Source organism: Typha latifolia, chromosome 12 (assembly GCF_019914945.1).
Source record: "Typha latifolia isolate L0001 chromosome 12, TyphaL0001v2, whole genome shotgun sequence".
NCBI classification, from domain to species: Eukaryota; Viridiplantae; Streptophyta; class Magnoliopsida; order Poales; family Typhaceae; genus Typha; species Typha latifolia.
Window position 1 is genome coordinate 7422081 of NC_133097.1, and position 22650 is coordinate 7444730.

At 38.9% G+C, this 22650-nt stretch overlaps 5 protein-coding genes across 7 annotated transcripts; 1 reads left to right on the top strand and 4 right to left on the bottom strand.

Annotated features, from left to right (window-relative positions):
* Positions 1-1434: 1434 nt before the first annotated feature.
* On the top strand, positions 1435-3991 carry LOC140799163 (rop guanine nucleotide exchange factor 7-like). The gene is made up of 7 exons (XM_073153328.1): positions 1435-1848; positions 1931-2047; positions 2156-2310; positions 2450-2524; positions 2598-2888; positions 3018-3347; positions 3433-3991. Exons 1-7 carry the CDS (start codon positions 1578-1580, stop codon positions 3805-3807), a joined length of 1614 nt encoding a protein of 537 aa, XP_073009429.1. The 5' UTR covers positions 1435-1577; the 3' UTR covers positions 3808-3991.
* A 167-nt stretch (positions 3992-4158) lies between these two features.
* On the bottom strand, positions 4159-6879 carry LOC140799164 (uncharacterized). Of its 3 annotated transcripts, none has more exons than XM_073153331.1 (6): positions 6508-6879; positions 6261-6357; positions 5812-5987; positions 5620-5674; positions 5473-5533; positions 4159-4511 (listed from the first exon to the last, which is right to left on the bottom strand). In XM_073153331.1, the coding sequence occupies exons 1-5, from the start codon at positions 6625-6627 to the stop codon at positions 5517-5519; spliced, it is 465 nt and encodes a 154-aa protein (XP_073009432.1). In that variant the 5' UTR covers positions 6628-6879; the 3' UTR covers positions 4159-4511; positions 5473-5516. The 3 variants fall into 3 exon arrangements, with proteins under 3 accessions (XP_073009432.1, XP_073009431.1, XP_073009433.1); XM_073153332.1 differs by lacking the exon at positions 4159-4511 and adding an exon at positions 5027-5167; XM_073153330.1 differs by lacking the exon at positions 5473-5533.
* A 2148-nt stretch (positions 6880-9027) lies between these two features.
* LOC140799165 (26S proteasome non-ATPase regulatory subunit 14 homolog) lies at positions 9028-12381 on the bottom strand. Its single transcript, XM_073153333.1, has 6 exons — positions 12183-12381; positions 11913-12090; positions 10291-10372; positions 9876-10052; positions 9630-9797; positions 9028-9479 (listed from the first exon to the last, which is right to left on the bottom strand). Exons 1-6 carry the CDS (start codon positions 12307-12309, stop codon positions 9288-9290), a joined length of 924 nt encoding a protein of 307 aa, XP_073009434.1. The 5' UTR covers positions 12310-12381; the 3' UTR covers positions 9028-9287.
* A 1859-nt stretch (positions 12382-14240) lies between these two features.
* LOC140798981 (putative receptor protein kinase ZmPK1) lies at positions 14241-17771 on the bottom strand. The gene is made up of 2 exons (XM_073153074.1): positions 17690-17771; positions 14241-17349 (listed from the first exon to the last, which is right to left on the bottom strand). Exon 2 carries the CDS (start codon positions 16648-16650, stop codon positions 14308-14310), a length of 2343 nt encoding a protein of 780 aa, XP_073009175.1. The 5' UTR covers positions 16651-17349; positions 17690-17771; the 3' UTR covers positions 14241-14307.
* Positions 17772-18428: 657 nt separating this feature from the next.
* On the bottom strand, positions 18429-20949 carry LOC140799386 (putative receptor protein kinase ZmPK1). Its single transcript, XM_073153715.1, has one exon. It carries the CDS (start codon positions 20887-20889, stop codon positions 18520-18522), a length of 2370 nt encoding a protein of 789 aa, XP_073009816.1. The 5' UTR covers positions 20890-20949; the 3' UTR covers positions 18429-18519.
* Between the last annotated feature and the right edge of the window lie 1701 nt (positions 20950-22650).

Consider the following 22650-nt stretch of genomic DNA (forward strand, 5'->3'; position numbering starts at 1 on the left):
TACATTAGTCTACTTGGTTTGAGGGTAAATTTTAAATTACCCTCGTATTGTATGTTATGCCTAAACTTAAATTTTTATATCATTTTGCCCTTAGTATTAGATAGTCTCAAGTCTTAATTATTATTTAACTATCATAATTTAATACTAATCATCATGTTTTAAATATGAGGGTTTCTTCCGTGCAATCGAACTAATTCTTTATCAATCAATTTGATGAAGATCTAACGGTTAAGATCTTTAAGGGTATAATAGGAATGAAAGATATTACCGGTTCAGCAGGTAATTTTTTTTAAATATATAATCTTGCACATTATTTTTTAATAATTATATTATCTTAATATTTTATTAAGTAAAAGACATATATATCATTAACTGAGAGTAATGTATATATATCAAAATAAGGGTATTGATGACTTTTATAATTAAGTTGATAAAAATTTAATTATATTTTATCTTTTTAATTATATTTTATTATTTACATATATCTCCCATTAGTTTAAGATTGATTTAAATTAAATTTTAATAGATAGAGATAGAGAATTATATTTAAATTGAAGTTTATCTTCAAATAATCAAATTTAAATTATTTAATATTAAATAATATCTCCTATAATTAAGGTATAATTATATTTAAGAGAGAAATCTTAACGGAAGAAAAAAAACTTGTAGAGCGCTTCTTCCGTACTTATCAATCACTTTGATGAAGATCTAATGGTTAAGATCTTCAATGGTATAACAAGAAAATTGGAAAGTTAGGCACACGTTCTTAATTAATATACTTTTTTTTTACGTAATGTAGTTTTGAAACCGGTACCGGGTATAAAAACTAGCTATTATAGCCGTTGGATTAAGGTTATAATTTTTAAAAGTGCGTTGAAGTACTTTATTTTAAATATATTGTACTTTTATCCTCATTAATACCTAACAATTTATATGTATTACTATTTTGACGTAAGAACATAACAAAAGACTATATTTATGGTTTCAACCTCTTCCATAATAGGAAATCTTATACATTAACAATATTTGACTCATTTCTAAAATAATTCTTAAAAATCCCATTATTCCTAAGATAACTAAAACCAATTTTCCCCTAGTAAGAGAGGCAAGGAAAAAAAGAAATTCTCTATCCTGATTTCAAAAACTAAAAGTGCTTCTCTGTTCCTCTATCCTAGTCTACATAGAAATTCAAAAATTATTCTCTCCCTATGAGAAAACCAAAAAGGTCAACCCTAGACAAAGCCTGTCCTCAGAAAATTCCACAAATACCACGTTAGTTTGGGAGAGGGTAAGAAGATAGCGTACCTTTTACGGCAATACCACTCTTCTTTATTATATGCCTTATCTTAGTAACCGTTGGAGGGAAAGAAATTTAAAATAAAATGCAACCTAACGGTAGCCCCCCTTCCCTTCTCCATCTCCTCCCTCTTTTATGGCTATCATGCGTTAGAGCGCCCTACTCAAGGTCATCCCCAACCTCCCTTAGAAGTCAAATATACTCATATGCGGCAGCCCCACTGGTCCATCATATGGATTAAGAGGACCCCAAGAACTACCGTCCTCCTCCCATTTGCCCAATGCTAAGGATGGAGAGGATGGAAAAGGAGGTTACTGGTGTGAATGATGGGTCTGATGACAATGGCAAGGAGAGGAACTCTTGTAGCGATTTTGCCGAAGATGAGGGTATAGGGAGCGGTTTGAGCTCCGATACTTCATTTGGCGAAGACCCACAAGGCTTTACTGGGGCAGAAGGGTCTCCAAAGAAGTTGGAGACGTTGGATTGGCCAATGCAGGAGAAAGACCATCAGCTTGATGCAGGAATTGACAAGAAGCCGCCAAATGCTTCAGGTAATGCACTCCTTTGGCTTCATCTTAGTCTATTTATACGAATTTGATTGTACGTTAGGTTTAATTATTTGTTCCATGTTAGATGCTGAGATGATGAAGGAGAGGTTTTCCAAATTGTTACTTGGAGAAGACATGTCAGGCTGCGGCAAGGGGGTGTGCACTGCATTGGCTATCTCCAATGCTATTACTAATCTTTGTGGTAAGTCTTCTTCTCTAATTGGTAAGGTCTTTGATGGATTTCTTCTTTGTAAGTCACTTTATAAGCTCTTTTACCCCTTGTTCTTTTTTGCCTTTTGCATCTTCTCAGCAACAATTTTTGGGCAGCTCTGGAGGTTAGAGCCTCTACCTACAGAGAAGAAGTCAATGTGGCGAAGAGAAATGGAATGGCTTCTCTGTGTTAGTGACCACATAGTTGAACTGATACCCACTTGGCAAACATTTCCTGATGGAAGTAAGCTAGAGGTAAAATTGCTATTCTCACAGTGTGACATAGAAATAAGGACTAAATTTCTCCTTTCAGTTAGCATATCTTGGCTCTATAGAAAAAGTATAATTCTAGTATTGCTGCAATGATTGATTCTTCTTGCTCAATCTATTTCAGGTCATGACATGCCGACCACGTTGTGATCTACATGTAAATCTACCGGCGCTGCGGAAATTAGACAACATGCTTATTGTGAGACCTGTGATACCTCTTGTTTATCATTAGTAACGTTCACAGGAATTACTCTAACCAATGTTCTTCATAGGATATACTCGAAAGTTTCAGTAACCCAGAATTTTGGTATGTTGAGCAAGGGATATCTGCACCAGATTGTGATGGTTCAGCCTCTTTTCGTGGAGCTTTTCATCGGCACGATGAGAAGTGGTGGCTGCCGCTGCCTCGTGTCCCTTCCGGTGGTCTTTGTGAGAAGAATAAAAAGCAATTGCAGCACAAACGTGAATGTGCAAACCAAATTTTGAAGGCTGCCATGGCTATAAACAGTAATGTTTTGGCCGAAATGGAGGTTCCTGAATCTTATCTCGAGTCACTACCGAAGGTTTGCGTTCATTTCCATGGATCTCTAGTTATTGCGGATGACTTCCAGATCATATTAATAAAGTTGACTCTATTGTTTTATCTGTCACTTTGTCCTGAGGTTGACTTGGTTTGTTCTTCTGGATATCAGAATGGCAGAGCATGCGTTGGAGATGTTATATATCGGAATATTATTTCCGATCAATTTTCCGTTGAATGTCTTCTTGATCAGCTTGATTTGTCTTCTGAACACCAAGCTTTGAAAATCGCCAATCGCATTGAGGCATCGATTTATGTATGGCGCCGCCCAAGTCATTGCAGTGGTAGATCATCCTGGGTCATGGTGAAAGACATGATAACAGAAGCTGAGAAAAGAGAACTGCTTGCTGATAGAGCAGAGAGCCTCTTGATTTGCTTGAAGCAGAGGTTCCCTGATCTTACACAAACAACACTGGATATCAGCAAGATTCAATTCAATAAGGTTTATTGCTCTTGCTATCCTCTCACCACTCTTTCTTTTCTGAAGACAAATGAAACTAAATGTTAAATTTTTGTTAATCTTTCAGGACGTAGGAAAATCAATCCTGGAGAGCTATTCAAGAGTTCTGGAGAGCCTTGCTTCGAACATCGTTGCTCGTATCGATGATCTACTCTATGTTGATGACTTGAGTAAACATTCAGATCAGTTCTCATCAGCAATTGGCATGATTGCTCACAATAAAGTTCTAGATTCATACCCTGTGCCCATCTCAGGCACTTCGTTTGCAAATACTTATGCCACGCCAAGCTTCTCACCAGCACCTCAAGTTATCCCAGCAAAGGAAGAGAGGACTCTGTTGAATAGGAAGGTTCACAGTCATGGATTTAGTGTGAAAAGGTTCTTGACAGGTTATCTTGGTGTTGCAGAGGTGAAGGCAAATAACAATAGTAATGCAAAATGATTCTAGTCTTGGTTAGTTATTTGTGATCAATGTCATAAAGTTTTGCAATCAGACTCACTCCTTTCAGATGCAGAACTTCTGTATACTTGTTCAACTTACACTTTTGTTATGTTGATTACATGAGAAATGCATTTGCGGAAGAGAGAGTTTACTTTCCTAATGAAACATAACTTTCTGGATGGAATTATTCTGTGGGAATATGCCAACTGTTTATAAGGTGTCCAAGCACTGTTTAAGTGGCATATTGGCCATGTAGCTCATGTTTATCATCAGACTTTCATTGTTTAATTCTCCATTAGATTTTAAGGCCATTAAAGTGATTCAGTAAATTAAATCGACAAGATCAGCAACTTCAAAGAAATATGATTCATATAAGGAAGATATATTACAATGCAAAAGGACTATCACTCTTGCTTTGATTTAAGTTTTAGTAAAAGTCTCATAGTGTGTACTCAGATACAAAAATCAACCAAACCAAACTCTCTGGCCCCTGGACAGCATAGCATCAGAGACTGTTCAAAGATTACTTCCTATTAAAACTATGAACAATCCCCAACATTTATTTACCAAAAATTAAAAGGAAAAAACAAACTGCACAAGTTCATTAAGTTTGCTGCATCTAAATGCTGAAACCACTTCGAGGATGGATGTGATTCCACTTGTGGTAGATCAACTAAATAGCAACAGTCCATCTTCAGCAGCTCCTGGAGTAAACTTTGCATCAGATCAACGATTCAAGAAACAAAGCAATAGGAGTGACTGAGTAATAATGAAGTAATTATATGATTTGCAGTAAAAAGAGGCAGGGAAGAAATTGTAAATCTTGGAGTGCATCAGTGCATGAAATGTGTTTAAGCAGATCAAGAAGGAATTATACCACAAAAGGTGTAACTTTCAGATAATAATATCTAACAGATTATTTAATCCAGCTTTATTTTATTTATTTTTTCAGTTCATGCTTATTTTGCAGATATTGACCATTATAACATCCCTCCTTAATAGCTCATGACTTGCGACCAATTGGTATCTTCATGCAGGCGTGTTCTGTTGGCAGAAGAATGCTGTTGAAATAGTGAGCGTGCCATCTGCTATACCAACGTGAGAGACTTTCATAGCAAATAGCAAAACCTCAAACTAATGACTCATTATATCCAATTGATGCACTCTCCAACATTTTCTTGTCTAATGACTTAGCAGCTGCTCAAATTTGCTGCATCTTGTTCCTAGAGGTGACCGGAGGTAATCACCATACCGACAAATGTTCAAACACCTTTGACCTTTCCACTTGACAGCGTCCCTTCTCAATCTCCATCTACTATATCGATCAACTTGGTACTATAACTCAAAAGGATGAATATTCCTGCAGATGCACATGATTATTTATGGGGAAAAAAATTTGTGACACATTATTACTTACAGGGAAAAAAGAATTTAGTAAGGAACATTTTATGGAAAATGTAGCACTGTCAAAGTTATTTAGACATCAGAGAAGGAAACAAAAAAAGGGGAAGAAAAATAGTTAAATGAACAAGATTGAAGGAGCACAAGTAAGCAGAAAAAATTATACGCCTACATTATATGCAATAGTTGAAGGAACAACAACAAACACAAATAAAACATCAAGGAGAAAGCACGTATCCTAAATTGAGAATGTCAAAGTAGTACTTCCTCTTTGCTGAGTGAAGAGTACACCACTTTTGATGATATCTTCAGTAGTAAAGTGAACCTGAATGCAAAAAATCAGAGGAAATATAATAGCTACTATTATACTGCATACATGACGACCAGATAGCTTCTCTATAAAAGCCATACCTTGCCACCAGTCACCTCTAGTAGCAACAGACTCATCCTCATCTTCTTCTTTGTACTGATATTAAGAAACAAATCATAAAGAGACGGCAAATCAAGACAACGAATGATAAAAAGGCGGAGTTCCATCACTGGCCAAGCAAAAACTGCAACTAGTATAAAGTTTCACTTGAGTAAATTCGTATCATCACTTACACTTCTAGGAGTTTCAGTGACATGGTTGGAAGAAGAGGTACTATAGAAATCTCGAGCACCGTAATGCACAGATGAGCCAAAATAAGGCGAATCTGTTGATTCAATAGGGTAAAATGGTTTGCCTTCATTGCTGCAAGTTGTCCAGTTCTCGGTTGAACTCCCTTTGCATTTGCCATCTACAAGAAAATTATTACTAGATAGTTAACTTCATTTCAATGAATTATATTCTCTCATCATGCAAAAGCACACAAGTGTAATGCCACAACCAGGAAAAAAAAACTTTGGAGTATAAAAGATTAAAACAGAATACGATACTTCGACTCTATAAAAGCACTACATCATACACTATTAATACAATACTTGATAGAACAAAAAAGAAACAATAATTAGACTCCCATCATTTAACACCAGAAAAGAATCAGTAAAAAAGAGATATTTTATTCAAAAACCTGCAGCAGCTCCACGAGCATGCCCATTCTGCACCTCAACTCTCTGTTTGTTCATAGTCCGGTTCGAGTCTGAAGGTGATGCATCCTTCCCCATGACCTAAAAAGTTATCCCAAGTTATCAAAACAGAGCCTGGTTAACAACTAATTGACGACGATAATAACACCAACTTATCCAAATTATTCAAGAAATCGAATGAGAGAGAGAGAGAGAGAGAGAGAGAGAGAGAGAGAGAGAGATTAGATATACCAGAGAGGCAGGAGGGAAGACTGTGCTGAAATACCGAGAAGGCGAAGAGGCCTTGCTATCTTCCTTGCGGCCAAAGAACTCATCACCACTCGAAGAACTCGGCTTCTTCTTGCCTTCCATTAGTCCCAAAAAATGGAACAAAAACTATGTGGATATCTCTCGCCAGAAAACCCAATACCAAAGACCAACTACTCCTCTTGGATTCTCTCGATTCCCGAGAAGACCCAAAAAGGGAAAGAGGATAAGAAGTCGACGAAGCACGTAAGGGATGGAGGGAAAAACGCTATTGGCGGCGACGCTGCTCTCGATTTGTGGCGTCGTCCCTCGCTGTACACCTGCCGGCTTTTAAAGGCCTCTAACTCCTAATCCCTTAATTTTTTTCAAAATTATAAAGAAGTCCTTCGAGAAGATCCTCAATTTTTTTTTTTGTAATTTTCCCCAAAATTTCCATCGCTATTTTATTATAATTTAGAGGAAACTTCTCATATGGTGTTGGAGAATGGATAAGAGCCACGTAGGCCCACCACATAAATGTGGGGCCCGAGGAGACGGCCCTTCTAATGGTGACACGTCGGCAAGTGGATAAAAAAACGACCATTCCCATCTTTCCAAATATTCGCAGTCTATGGTATATTTTCCTTTGGAAAATGCTTCATGTCGAAAATAATAATAGTTATTATTATCTAACATTTATTATTTGTATTATATGTCAGATATTAATACATCGTATAAGTTTACAAAATTATTAACGCGGAGAGAACGATACTTTACTAAAATAATCCGATTTTTTTAATTTCATTTTCTATTCTAAAGTGAGAGAGAATAACACTTTCCATTTTTTTTAATATTTTATGTCATCATTAATTCTAATAATTTTACTTTCACAAAAAGACTTTTAATTTTAATCAAATACCTCGCTAATCCTCCACTTCTGATATCAAAACACACCCTAAATGACACGTTGTTAGTAGAACAAAGATATGTGGCCATTAGTTTTGTTCAAATTGGTTAAATTGTGTCCCTTTCGTCCAGGTTCAATTCCCTCTTTCAAATACTTGGGTGGAAATTTTAGCCTCACATGGACTATTTGATGATATGTAATGGAAACACGAGGCTCCGTTTAGATGTGTAAACAAACACCACTTGCATAGAGGATAATTAATAAGCTTGCTTATTCTTGCATAAATTAAAGAAGAAGTTAATTTATACATGGATAAGTCCCTTCTTTATCATGATTCATGAACTATATATATATGGGGGCTTTAAAGTAGTTGAGGATAATTATTAGTATTCTTCATTAAGCCAATCTAGTGCTATGGTTTGCAAGTTGCAACTTGCTTGAAGAGAGAGGAATGTTCTCTGTATGGACTATGGACTTTCACGATCTCATGGCCTAAATTTTATTTTTTGTTATCGTAATTGCTGCCAATAACTTTCAAAATATTTTAATTAACACTGTATTTTTTTAAAATATTATAATTGTCATTAAAATTTATTAACTCGTTTAGAATTGGCAGTATTGTTAGTGTAAAACATATCTCACTGATATTTTTTCTTATGTAAAGATATTGGTTAATTTGTGATAGCTTTATGACTAAACAATTTATACAAGGAGAAAATGATATTTTTGTTAATCTAAGTTTAGTTGGTATGATTTAACTTAAGAATGACATATTAGAAAAGCTCAATAATTTTAGTGGCGACTGCGATATTTTGAAGCCTTTTAATGGCAAATTTCGTAAAGATCCCATACGATAGAAAGAGGACCCACGTAGGACCTGGTAGCAAATAAGATCAGTGGTGGAGAAGCAGCACAATTATTTGAGGGAGATCTCTGCTAGTCTCTAGATCTTCTCCAGTGGGGACTTCACATAGGTACATATCTTCTTTGGTGATCCTTATCTCATCTCTAGATTCTGCTTGCCGCATGGAACTACACATTATCCAACTCTGGACCACAAAGGATCATAGTACTTGATGTCCAGTGGAAGCCAAGAATGTCAGCAATCCTTGTAAAAGATTTGATTCGAGTCTCAGGTGCGGAGTTTGGAGTTCCCAGTTAGACCACAAATTTGTCTATCTATCCCAGCAAAGATTCGTAATTGGATAACAGAGATTAGGGATAATGGATAAGAGACTTATCTGTGAATTTTAGAGAGTTATCCTCCATCTATTGTACATGTTTGGCTTTATTGCATATCCAATTCAAGAGGTGAGAATTTTATATCTATTCAGTGATAACTGCAGGCTTATCGATAAACGCCTAAAATAATCTCCCCAAACAACCTGAGCGTCCAACAACAGATTGACAAGCAGGTGAGGATGGCATCAATCATATGTAGGTCCAAGTGCCACCAGCCGACATATTAAGATAGTTTTACTATTACGGATAAGAGATTGCGTTCATATGTCAGAGCTCATCTAATGACGAGGAAAAGGGTACATGGAGTGACGTGAAACTAATTGATTTTTATATAGCAACTAGTGTGGCGAGGGCGATCAATAAAGCAATAGGTAAAGTTGATGTGAAATGGTATCAATTAATACATCATTGAAACCGACGACAAGTTGGTCCATTGTAGTCTTAAACAGATACAAAGTTTTGATCAAATTGCAACATTAGTATAGATTTTGCACCATGATGGCTCTTCTGCATTTCTTGGGAGAGAATGAACAAGAGTGCTCATCAAGAAGTATGAATGTATTCTGCAACTTCTACCTAACATTATAAGCAACTACTGCATCAGACGCTGAATATGGACATATCAAGTTTTAAGGCACTAAAATACAACTGTGTCTAGCATGGTCCCCAGTGTCTGTACTATGTTTGAGGACATCAAGTTCGAAACATGCTCTTCGAGATGCTTTTTGGCATCCTGCCGACCAACATTCGCGATTGCTAGCTTCTCTGGTGGCAACTCATCCTCCTCCTGCACAGCTTTGTTATATTTGATGGCTAAATTCAGCATTTCCTGCTCATGCACCAATAATTGCTGTCAGCATTCTTTAGAAGATAATTCATGAAGTTCACTGCTGGAGGAGAGTAGAAACTTAGCTCCCTAAAAAATAGTTTAGCATTACAGGGTATTGCAAAAAAAGAAGTTGAGCCTCAGAATGTCTACCTCCACGGTCTGTTCATTAGTTTTGGAATGTACATCAAACCGCCGCAGCATCAGACCATCAGTCCACTTCTTTTTGTGTAGATTCAGCAACATCTTTTCCTCTAGTTCATTCTTCCGATAATTTATGGCTATAGAGTAATAATGTCGGTTCAATCCATGAATCAATGCCTGGATAGTAACAGTAGAATGAGGCTATAACAAGATAATGGAGTGTTACATGCACTATTAACCTTACAAGCAGGTCACCTGAATTGATGGTTTGTTGAGATGTCCAACATTGGATGTGGTCTGGCGAGGCTCTTGCCCTAGCATCATAGTCTGAGGGTTGATCAAGCGGAAAGCATCAATGACCACCTTCCCCTTAACGCTCTGGATTGGATCTACCACAACTGCAACTGCCCTAGGGTTCAGGGCTTCAAAACTCTGCAAGAAGCAATTAAGAAGGAATGACCAGGTAAGAATCTGATGCAGTTTAAGCACATAGAAGAACTCAGAGTAAGTAGTTCACGAATAATTCATAACTGATCCAAGTATTATCTAAGACTATTAGCAGATAGCAGTAAACTTTCTAACAAAATAATTCCAAGAATCAACTCCTTTCTCTATATCAAAGAAGTACATAATAAAGCAATTCTATAAAAAGAGAATGTGAAGCACACACCTGCTGTGTATTTATGTCAACACCAGAAAGCCAACAACCAAAGCCAGGATGAGAATGGTACCAACCGACCACCATTTCCGGTCTGCATAAAACAAGCTTGTCAGAAACAACGTATGCAGCAAACAAGGAGACAAGAACAAAAGGATGCTTTCTACAGTCACTAGGACCATGCAATGTACTTCCATCATCAACAAATTTAAGGTAGAGAAGTTGGTGAGGCAGGACCGTAAAAAAAAACAGAAATATCTGATCTAGATTGGACTGCCAGTCAGCTTAGTGATTGGCAACAAACTGTTAGTAGTGGAAGCTGTTTGAAACTGTCCAACCCAACTATATTTCTCTAATCTGGGAAATCTAGATAGATTCACTGAATCCGACAAGTGATGGACCAGCTCTACCTAGATCCCTTCTCTTTTCTGTGAGCAATCCTGGCTTTCATAAGAACTCAGATCTATCAAAACGAATGCCATTAGACTAATTTTCATCTTTTTACGATGTCTAGAATCATATAAACCAAAAACATTGAACATTATAATGATTTGTGCTGTACTAACCATGATTCGCAGAATTGGCCGATTCAGATTGGAATTGGCCAAATCTGATCTGAATTCTCTCTCTCTCTCTTCTTACCATATAGTCATTTTTTTATAAAGAGATTTAGCTCCGGCAAACTCCGGTGACGCAGATATAATTCCGACGAACTCCAGTATGTAATTTTTTAGTTTTATTTCTTTATCTCTTTCAATTTTTTCATTTCTTTCACTCTCTATCCCCTTATCTTCTCTTTTCTTCTCTTCTTCTTCACTGCACCATAGTTTTTATTTCTTTATTTTCTTTTTTTTATCATTTTTTTCTAAAGTTTTAAATTTTTTTCTACAATTTAAAATAATATTTAAAATTTACATAATTAAAAACGTCCGATCCGATCCAGACGACCAATACGGCAAATCCGACCGATACGTATTGTTTTTCAGAAGACCGATCCCAATTTCAAACCTTGGTTATTAAAACAACATGTGATATGGAGCGCACATATTCAAGTCCTATCTTACTCTCATTAGCATTTACCATCCCATGGATCATATCTAGTAGTAAATACAATCTAATTTTTCTTATCAATACTCATTACATAAATTATTGTTCTAGAACGTTAAGGAGAGAATGTGTCTCAAAACAACGACGAGCAAGGGTTTCTGTGTATTTCTTTAATATTCTTTTCTCATTCCCTACTGTCACCCAGAATCCTGGCTTGCACCAACTTGCAGAATCACCAAAATTAGCGAAGTCATTCGCTAAGGTCCGGTTTGAGTTAGACAGCTTATGTTCTCTTTGATGCTTTTTTTTATAGTAAAAACAATATCATGCATTGAAGCTTTATATTTTCAAACATAATAAAATCATTTTCTGTTAGATATACATTTGTTAACAACTTATCTCGTTTTGCTTTAACTACATATCTCTTGGTCAAATTAGGCCTAATTTTCTCGCCAATACCAACAGCTAAAGATCGAAGGGTATTCTATCAATTCCTTTCGGCTCTTAACAGAACATTTGATAGCCATTGCGGAAAAAAAAAGGGTAACTTGAAACACAAACGAAAGAAGGGAGAGATGTCCGAGAACCTTCCCGTCTGCTTGAGCATGTCAAGCATGTTGGTCTGGAACACGTGATCCACCGCCTCCACGCTCACGCCCGTCCCGCTCTGCGGCATGGCGAAGACATCCACCACGCGGACGGTGTACTCGTCGACGAATTCCCCGAGCATCAACCCCATCACCTCCATCGGAACCCCAGCCCTTCCTGTTGCTCCATTGCTCCGCAAATCAAAGATCACGAACCGTACAAACGTATCGAAACCCTAAATGTATTAGATCGGGAGGCGAGGGCATTACCGTGCTTGAGCATCTTGAGGAGGGCGAGGGAAGAGATGTAGACTTGCTCGGAGGAGTCGAGGAGAGGGGAATCGGAGGGCGGATGACCCATTCCGCCCGCTCCAAAGATGCGTTGGAGACGCTCCATGCTTCGATTAAAATTCCTTCCTCTTTTTTGCTACCCCTCTCTTTCTATTATGGTATGGATGGGCCCGTCATCAGGCGGATCGGGCTGAATCGCTGTTTGTTATCCGCAATTGCTCCTCTCGGGCCGGGTCGGAGGAGTAGATTCGGACCGGGCAACCGGGCGCACCGAAATAGGATCAAAACAAGCAAATCATTTATTACCCAACTGACCCATTCAACCATCCTAGTTTCCAGGTATTGAAGTCCTTGTCTCATATTACTGAATTCTAATCGAGCCATGAAACCTATCAGATGCAGTTAGAATCCTCAACCACAAACCCTGTCATCTACTCAATCAGATACAACAACCCTTCGCTTCTTCCCACGGAATTGATTACGTACGTAGGAGTTCCTGCCTATATATATATATATATAGGCCCTTTGAGCTCGATCTCCTTAAAGAACAGAGGTAGCTAAAGATGAGAGTAGTGAATCAACTGGAAGCCATGCTTTGGTTTCTATTAGTTACAATGCTATGGGAGAGCACAATGTCCTCTTATCCACCACCTCCACCTCAGCAACCGCCACCTCAGCATCCGCCACCTCCTCCACCACCACCTCAGCGTCCGCCACCTTCTCCACCTCCACCTCAGCATTCGCCACCTCCTCCACCACCACCTCAGCATCCGCCACCTTCTCCACCTCCATCTCAGCGTCCGCCACCTCCTCCACCTCCACCTCAGCGTCCGCCACCTCCTCCACCACCACCTCAGCATCCGCCACCTTCTCCACCTCCACCTCAGCATCCGCCACCTCCTCCACCTCCAGCTCAGCGTCCGCCACCTCCGCATCGACACCGACCGCCTCATCACAGGAAGCCACCGCGACCACCACACCATGGGCACGTCCCACCTTCTCATAGGAAGCATCGACCTCCACCTCAGCACCGACACGTACCGCCTCGCCACGTATACCCTCCACCTCAGCATGCGCAGCCGCCATCGCCTTCTTATCAGCCGTCGCCAGCTCCTTACTATCCCTCTCCGCCGCAGTATCTACCTCAACCGCTGCCGCCGTATCTTTAGAATTAGCTAGCAAAGTTGTTATGTTTGGACTTCTATGTTTGTTTGTTGCTAGAGAGATCAGCATGCGTAGCTTTTTGTCGTAACGGCTCAAGGTCAAGATTGTAACACTTGAATCTTTGCACGGAATAATATATATGTATAATTACAGCTCTAACCCTTGTACTATTGGCCATATATATATCGTTATTGGTGTTGATCCACTGCAGTCCTAGATGGCAGAAATTTCCAGCTCGTCCTCTTAATAAGACTTTCAAATCAGCTATGATAGCCGCCTTCAACGTAGGACCTCAAAATTGTAGTGTATATATATATATGCAAATGTGGAGGTCGGTGCCACGGAAGAAACTCGTTAATCAAACGTCTCACACGCGATTTATAATTTAAAATCAAACGGTCAATAAATACACAAACCAAGGGGTAGAACTTTAGCAGCCTAAGTGATGCAGACAGGCTCGAACCCGACTCGTTCTGGTCAAATCTATAAAAATGAATCATAACTGGAAAATTAACAACCAATATAGGAGAAACTACAATTTTCTGCCCGCTGTTTGTCTTGACTTTTAACTTACCTCACATATTTCAAACTTAATTACTTAACCATCCTGTTATCCGGATTACATTATAGCCGTAAGTCAACTTTTGACTGAAATAAAAAAAAATCTTAATTATTCTATAAAAATATAACATATTTGAAATAAATTTTGGTCATTGATAAGGTCTTCGTCCCTATGTAGAAGCAAACCGTGTAAATCGGATTAAATCACAAGAAAAAAAGTTAAAATTAAGCTAAATGAGCTGCATTCTTAAGTTTAAGGTATAAGAAAGTAAGTTGAGATGGAGTTTAAACTTTTGTAATATATTCAGTATATTGTAAATTGTAAATTGTAATAACGTACACGAGATTACATGTGATGGACAAATGGGGCATTAGCATGTTAATCATCAAGCAAAAGGAGCATCTGGAGAATAGAATCCATGGCTGGCCTTCTACTCCTTTCTTCCTCCAAGCAAGAGGCTGCTATCTCTACCATTACCTCCGCCTGCTTGCTGTCAAACTGGCCACTCAACCTAGCATCAACAAAACCACTGACCCAAGATTCTTCTACCTCCCCATTAGCGTTCGCAGTCCTAATGATCCTTTTCAACTGTGCCTTGAACTGCTCATCATGCATCATCAAGTCTGAGACCCTGTCACCCTTCACTATCTCTAGGAGCACCACTCCGTAACTATACACATCAACCTTCCCAGTGATCGGGAGCTTTGAAGTCCACTCAGGAGCCATGTAACCTCTTGTACCTCGAACTCGGGAGACACTTGAGCCAGCTCCATCTCTCTTTGACAGCTTTGCCAATCCAAAGTCCGCAATCTTGGGTTCAAAGTCAGTGTCCAGGAGGATGTTCTCGGGCTTCAGATCGCAGTGGATGACCCACTCAAGGCACTCATGATGAAGATAAGCCAGACCTTTTGCCACCCCAACTGCAATCTTGAATCTCTCCTTCCAGCTAAGCACTCTACTTATGGTGTGTCTATTGAAGAGGTGCTTGTCCAACGAACCATTCTCCATGTACTCGCAAACTAAGAGCTTATGTGAGCCCTCAGAACAGAATCCAAACATTCTAACTAGATTCATGTGGTAAATTCTCCCTATGATGCTCAGTTCTGCCCAGAATTCTGCATCTCCTTGGAACACACCTTCTAACTTCTTCATTGCGACCACCCTCTTATCATCCAAGACCCCCTTATAAACTGCTCCCGAGCCTCCTGTGCCGATCTCATCCTTAAAATCTCCACTTCCCCTCTTCAACTCTCTGTATGTGAATTTCCTGAACTGGCTGGATATCACCTTGTAGCCTTCTTCCAGCAATGTTGGTTTCTCTTCTCTCCTGAAGATAAACCACCATCCTGATGCAACAAATAAGACTTCAATCAAGCCAAAAGCTGATACGAACAAATACAAGTAGACCCACGTTGTCCTCCCACTCTTTCTCTTGTATACATGAGAAGAACCTCCAGTTTCCACTTCACTAGCATGAGCAGGGGACTTAGGGATCTTAAAGCTGTTGGGAACTTTTAAGTATATGCTACCGGGAGTATCTATTGATGTCCTCCCATTAAAGAGAAGGATCTTGGTAAAACAAGAACCGCTTCTGTAGTGAAAGGCTTTACAATTGCAGTCCTCCTTACAAAGGTTCCAGCAATAACGGAGCGACACAGAGGAATTATACTTGCGATCAAAGCCCCAGTAATCAGAATGAGGAAGCTCTATGAATCTTAACTGCTCAGGTCTGTCACAGCTGAAGTTGAACATGCGCTTGCAACCTTTTCTCCAGTCAGTGGGATCAGTAAGTTCATAATAAGGAGGACATAAACACGTAATCTTCGACTCTGTGTGCTTACAAATGCCATTCCTACCACACAGACCATGAATTACACAGAGCTTTGTTATAGCTTCCCATGATACGCCCCAGATTCCTGTCGATTCATTTAAGCTATACAACCTAAGATTGCCATCATAATCCAGAGTAAGTCTTCTTGCAATCCCAGGACCCATATCAGAGGCATTGAATAACAATCTATCACTTGAAGCAAACCGTCCCTCCTTATTGAGGATGGCATATCTGCTGCTATTGTAATCTGTTCTATGATTTTGCCATATATTATTATCAGGATCGGGCCAATATATGCTGGAAACCTCAGGTCCATCATATATCAGCCTTAGTACATTGTCGTTGTCGAAATAAAAGATAAAATAGCCTGAAGAGAGTGACCCCTTTGCAATTTGAGACACCAACTTAGTGTTCTTAGTGAATGGTTGCAATGGAAGAAGAGTATCAGTAGGAGAATCAAAGCTTTGCCATAGAGTAGTACCATTCGGATCACTCACCACAAGATTGCCCGAGTCCAGAAGCTGCACTTTCTCAGCCTGAGTTGAATTTGTATTCGTGCTCCACACGATAGTGCCATCTACATCTGCTAGCACCACTCTACCGTCCTTGCTGAAGGTGAATCTTGATCCCAGGCCATTTACTGGATAATCACGGTTTGCAGTCCATGCAGTGGTCCGGTTTGCCGATTTAGAAAACCATATTGAGAAGGTGTAGGCATTTGAGCCAACCTTGTAGAAGCCACATGTGAAGGACTGGTTTGGTGAGACGAGGATGGCAGACTCATCCTCCACAGAGAGAGAAGAACCTCGAGTTAATGAGCTCAGCGGTTCTGTAGATGCAAGAGGAGGAAGCAAAAGGATGAGGAGAAGAAGGCTGAGATGGTTCTTCATTGCTTGGTACTGTAAGTAGAGAAGACATCTTATGGTGCTGTATATAACAAGGAGAGACAAGGGAGAAGAAAGGTAGTGGTCCTGCACTCCTGCTTCCTTGCAAGACTTCAACGTTTCTTAATGTAACTTTTCAATTCTTTGAACCGGCAAAACAGATGAGGATGTCCGATGTCCCCATAATTTTAGTAAAATATAGGTGAAGAGTATCTCTCTCTTTCTTATGCCTGTGCATCTTGACCATAATCTTGATTTTTTCCTTTAATATGTCAATAAATGTTAACTACTCACTATTCAATGTAGGAAATAAAGCTTGGCTTCTGGTTGTGTCTACATTTGCATCATTAGAGGGCCACATACATCTTCAATCAATCTCTAGTTTCAGATCGCATGAGCGAATTGGCATGCCTGAATAACTAAAGTCCAGATTCCAGAAAAGAAAATTTTCACTAGAAACTCTAGACTCATTATATTCATCTTCAAAATAAAAACCGACAAAAATTTCAAGAGCTTCTATGGAAGAGACCCATCTTTAGAGCATAACTAATATTTCACTGCCCTCTTTCAGTTGATGCCACTCTAGATCTCACCTGGTGTCCATGCTCATTGTTATAGATATGACAAAATGCTCATGCATGCCATCACACTCTTTTTTGTAAAATTCACCAATTAATCCCTTGACCAGACAAAAGAAATCAGCAACTGCACCAAAAGAATATTCCCGTCTTTATTTCCCAATCAAATCAAAAGCGCCTTAGATCAGTCAATTATCACTATCATCATTAGCAGCCTCTTTTCCAAGAATAGGGCGGTTGACTAGACTAGAGAGCAAGTCAAAGATAGAGAAAGCTCAAAAAAATTCTTCTCCCCGTCACCAATAATAATAAAAAAGGAGAAAAATGGCAACAAGAGAACATAATAAATGCTCGACTGAATCGAACTGAATGCCATGCATTGATATTCTATAAAGGAATCAAGAACAAATGCACAGAATTAAATTAAACAGCAACCAGGATCATAAGAAAAAGAGTTTCTTGAGTACCTAGAAAAGGGGAAATTTTAATGGTGGCAGGGAGAAGAAAGGGGAAGGGCTCCGCAGAGATATTCGTCCACCTGAATTAAAGCCGGCGCTGGATAAGCTTTACAGGCAGAGTTTATCGTTGATATCGTTAGCGATGCAATGTTACGGGTCGGATCCTCGGGTTGGGCCCAAATCCAACTAAGATTTATTCGGCCTAGGTCATCTCGGACATTAGATTTTCACATGTAGTTAGACTATCTGATAAGATTTCTTTTATCTATTAAAAATATATAAAGAAAAACGAGGTATTAATAATAAATATATAATATATAATATGTAATTAAAAAGATACGACTAAGTAAAAATAAAAGGATCTCTTCTTACAATAGAAGAAGTAAATATATGAATTTCCTTAAATTATATTTTATTTCATTTAATTTATTTTTATATTAGTCAGTCAACTTTTACTCACGGAGATTTTTTTTAAGTCTTAAATTATCATTTAACTTAGATGCGGTTGATCTATATGGATCAGCTTGGGCGATCATCTGGATCGGTTTGGACGTTTACTGTATGATTATCAACGTATTTATTGTGCATATCAAGAATTCAAGATGATACATAATTAATTTAAGCGAACACGATTAAGTTGCGAGATTCGCACGATTAATATATTATATCAAATAGCACACTTGGACCATCCTTACAAGATTAGCACGCGCGCACACACGCACACACGTATGAGCATCAGCACCGAATAGACTGACAACATGGTAGTCTTATTTTTTATTGCAACGATACAGGCAGGGGTACATAATACATATCATAGGCAGATTCGGCATTATAATTTATTAAACATCATGTGAGAGGAGCATCTGGACAATAGCATCCATGTCCGGCCTTTTGTTTCTCTCTTCCTCTAGGCAAGAAACTGCTATCTCAACCATCACCATTGTTTGCCTGTAATTGAACTGACCATTCAAACTCTGATCAACAATACCACTTATCTGACACTCTTCAATCTCTTCTTTTGCATTCACTGTCATGAAAAGCCTTTTCAAGTGTGCATAGAATTCCTTCTCGTCTTCTATCAACCAATCTGAGATCCTTTCCCCCTTCACTAGCTCTAGAAGGACTACTCCATAACTGTAGACATCGACCTTCGCAGTGATTGGAACGTTTGAAGTCCATTCAGGAGCCATGTAACCCCTTGTCCCTCGAATCTGCGAGATGCTAGAGCCAACGCCGTCTCTCTTCAACAATTTGGCCAACCCAAAGTCTGCAATCTTGGGTTCGAAGTCACTATCTAGGAGGATGTTCTCAGGCTTCACATCACAGTGGATGACCCACTCAAGGCACTCATGATGAAGGTAAGCTAGCCCTTTTGCCACCCCAACTGCAATCTTGAATCTCTCCTTCCAATCAAGCACTCTACTTGTGCTGTGTCTGTTGAAGAGGTGCTTGTCCAACGAACCATTCTCCACGTACTCTGATACCAAGAGCTTGTGTGGGCCTTCAGAGCAGAACCCAAATATTCTCACTAGGTTCATTTGATAAATTCTCCCTATCATGCTCAGTTCAGCCCAGAATTCTTCATCTCCTTGGGTCACATCTTCCAATTTCTTCACCGCGACGTCCCTCATATCATCCAAGACCCCCTTATAAACTGCCCCTGAGCTTCCAGTCCCTATCTCATTGTTGAAATTGCCAGTTGCCTTCTTCAGCTCTTTGTATGTGAACCTCCTAAATTGGCTCGATATCATCTTGTAGCCTTCTTCCAGCAATGTTGGGTTCGCTTGTCTCCTGAAAGTGAACCACCATCCTGATGCAAAAAAGAAGATCTCGATCAAGCCGAATGCTGCTGTGAACCCATAAAAGTAGGCCCATTTCGTCCTCCAATTGCTGCTCCTAAATATGCGAGAAGGCCCTGCAGTGTCAACTTCACTAGAATTACAGACCAGCTCATGAACTTGAGAAGAAGGGAACTCAGAGATTCTAATACGTGTGGGAACTTTAATGTACATGCCATCAGGGGAATCTGGAGAGGACTTCCCATTGAAGAGAGCACTCTTGGTATAACAATCACCACTTCTGTAGTGCATACCTTCGCAAGAACAGTCCTCCCTGCAAAGCTTCCAGCAATCATCGAACGATACGGAGGTAGTATGATTACTATCAAAGCCCCAGAAGTCAGTCATTGGTAGCTTTATGAATGTTAGTTGCTCATTTCTGTCACAGCTGATGTTGAATTTGCGCTTGCAACCTTTTTTCCAGTCACTTGGATCACTAAATTCATAACCAGGAGGGCACAAGCACATTGTCTTCGACTCTGTATACACACAGATGCCATTCTTGCCACACAGGCCATGAACTAAGCAGAGCCTCGGAATAGCATCCCATGACACGCGCCACATTCCTGTCGATTCATTTAAGCTATACAACCTAAGATTGCCATCATAATCCATAGTTAGTCTTCTTGCAATCCTAGGACCCATATCAGAGGCATTGAATGCTAATCTATCACTTGAAACAAACTGTCCCTCCTCATTGAGGATGGCATGTCGGCTGCTATTGTAATCTGTTCTACCATTTTGAAATAAACTCATTTCGGGATTGGGCCAATATATGCTGGAAATATCAGGTCCATCGTGCATCAGCCTCAAGACATTATCATTGTCGAAATAAAAGATAAAATAGCCTGAGAAGAGTGAACCCTTCCCAAACGAGGACACCAACTTAATGTTCTTAGTGAACGGTTGCGTGGGAAGAAGAGTATCGGTAGGAGATTCAAAGCTTTGCCATAGAATCTTACCGTTAGGATCCCTCACTACAAGATTGCCCGAGTCCAGAAGCTGCACTTGCTCCGCCCGAGTGGAGTTTGTATTCGTGCTCCAAACAATGGCACCATCCACATCTGATAGCACCACTCTGCTATCCTTGCCGAAGGTGAATCTTGAACCTACACCGTTTACTGGGCGATCCCTGTTCGCGGTCCATGCAGTGGTATTTTTGGCCGAGTGAGAGAACCAGATTGAGAAGGTGTAAGCATTTGAGCCAACCTTGTAGAATCCACACGTGAAGATTTGGTTTGGCGAGACTAGGATGTCAGAGTCATCCTCCACAGAGAGAGAAGACCCTCTTGTTAACGAGCTCCGTGGTGCTGGAGATGCAAAGGCAGGAAACAAAAGGATGAGGAACGTAAGGCTGAGGTTGTTCTTCATGGCGTTGTGCAGCGAGAGAAGCAGACTATGCAACCATCCGGTGCTGAATAAATATAAGGATAACCAACGAAGACGAGAAATGGGTCTTCGTAAATATTCCAGTTTACTTATTGTTAAACAGACAAGACAGGGCATACCCATCACTATCATTGGAGAGAGACAGCGTTGACGCCGCCGGGAGACTCTGTTTTCTAAAATGCCTTATTAAGCTTCTATTTCTTTTAATAAAAAAATCCTTCTTTGAAATCACAGTGACGAGAAAATGAAAGCTTCGGTTCTGGTTATGATCAAATGCACAAAATAAATATTCTGAAGCAAAACACAAGAACAATTAGGAAGAAATAAAGTCTCCCCAAAGTCGATATGTCCAACGACGGCGACTAGGTTGAGTCCATTTTCCACCCAAACGTCGAGTCTTTTCTTGCAGTCGCATCAGTCATGGTTGTATTCTTGTCTTTTTTAAGGAAAACCCGTGGGCGAGCCATAGTGGTATTAGGTGTCACACGCCACCAAGCTAAGCGGGAGATGATGACATTATTGGCGTAGTCATCAAATTTTAATAATTTGCTAAGCATACTACGTACTTGGAGAGACCGTGACTAGAATAGATTAATTCTAAAATTTTATTTCGGCTCCTATTTTTTTTTCCCCCCGTTATTTATGTTTCAACAAAACCTATTTTTTCAGCTGTTTAAATTGATCTTGTTTTTTGTTATAAGTTTTCAAAAAAAAAATCAGATTAACTTTAAGTTAACGGAATGATATTTTTTAATGAATATATATATTTTTTGTTTTTAAAATATAATTTTTAAATATCAAATTTGCTATGACACTTTACTAATTTGGTTATTTCTAGCAGTTTTGATTTGAAAAATATTGTCTATATTGCCTTTCGAATTTTCAATGTGTAATATAAAAAAAAAATCACTTTCAAGATTATGAATCTAATGAAATATCTTCTCCATGAAAACTGAAATAGGCTCAAATGTAACATGTTAATATTCACTTTAATGAATTAAATATTAAAACACATTCTCTCAATATTTAATATGAAGAAAAAAAGGGAAGCTAAAAGAGTTTTATTCTCATTGGTTACCAAATTATTAATTACAAAATATGACATTTGCTTTCATTGATCATATATAATTGCAACTAAGTGTAATTCTGCTACATCAATTGAGGCTGTTTGACAGGATTTGAATTCATGACCTTTGACTCTAATACTATATTAACTCACCAATTAATATAAAAATTTAAACTGTTAGAGAACGATAATTTTTATATTTTATATTCTAATAGAAAATTCAGGAGTTTAACATAAAATTATGCATGACAAGTGACTCAACCGAAAACGAGATAATTGTTTCACTTGTAATGGCCACTCTGGTCTACTTCACTCCTTTTCAATCAAAGAGATAGCTAGGCCCACCATTCAATATGGAGATCAGACGGTATCTAACCTTCTCAGCACCATCTTCTCTTCTTCCCCATCTCTATCGTCCAAATTGAAGCTCTAACGGGAGGTGAAAAGAAAACTGCATCGATGTATCTAAACTGAAGTATAAAAAGAAATAGACTTGCATGCAGCCTCTTAACATCTACTTTAATTAAGGTAATATTAAAACACATTCTCTCAACATTTAGTAGAAAGAAAAGAGGGAAATAAAAAAATACTTATATTTTCGTTGATTTCTTATTTAACAGTATAGATGCTGCATACACGAAATGAAATGAGCCAGGCTCGTTGGTAACTCTAATCAG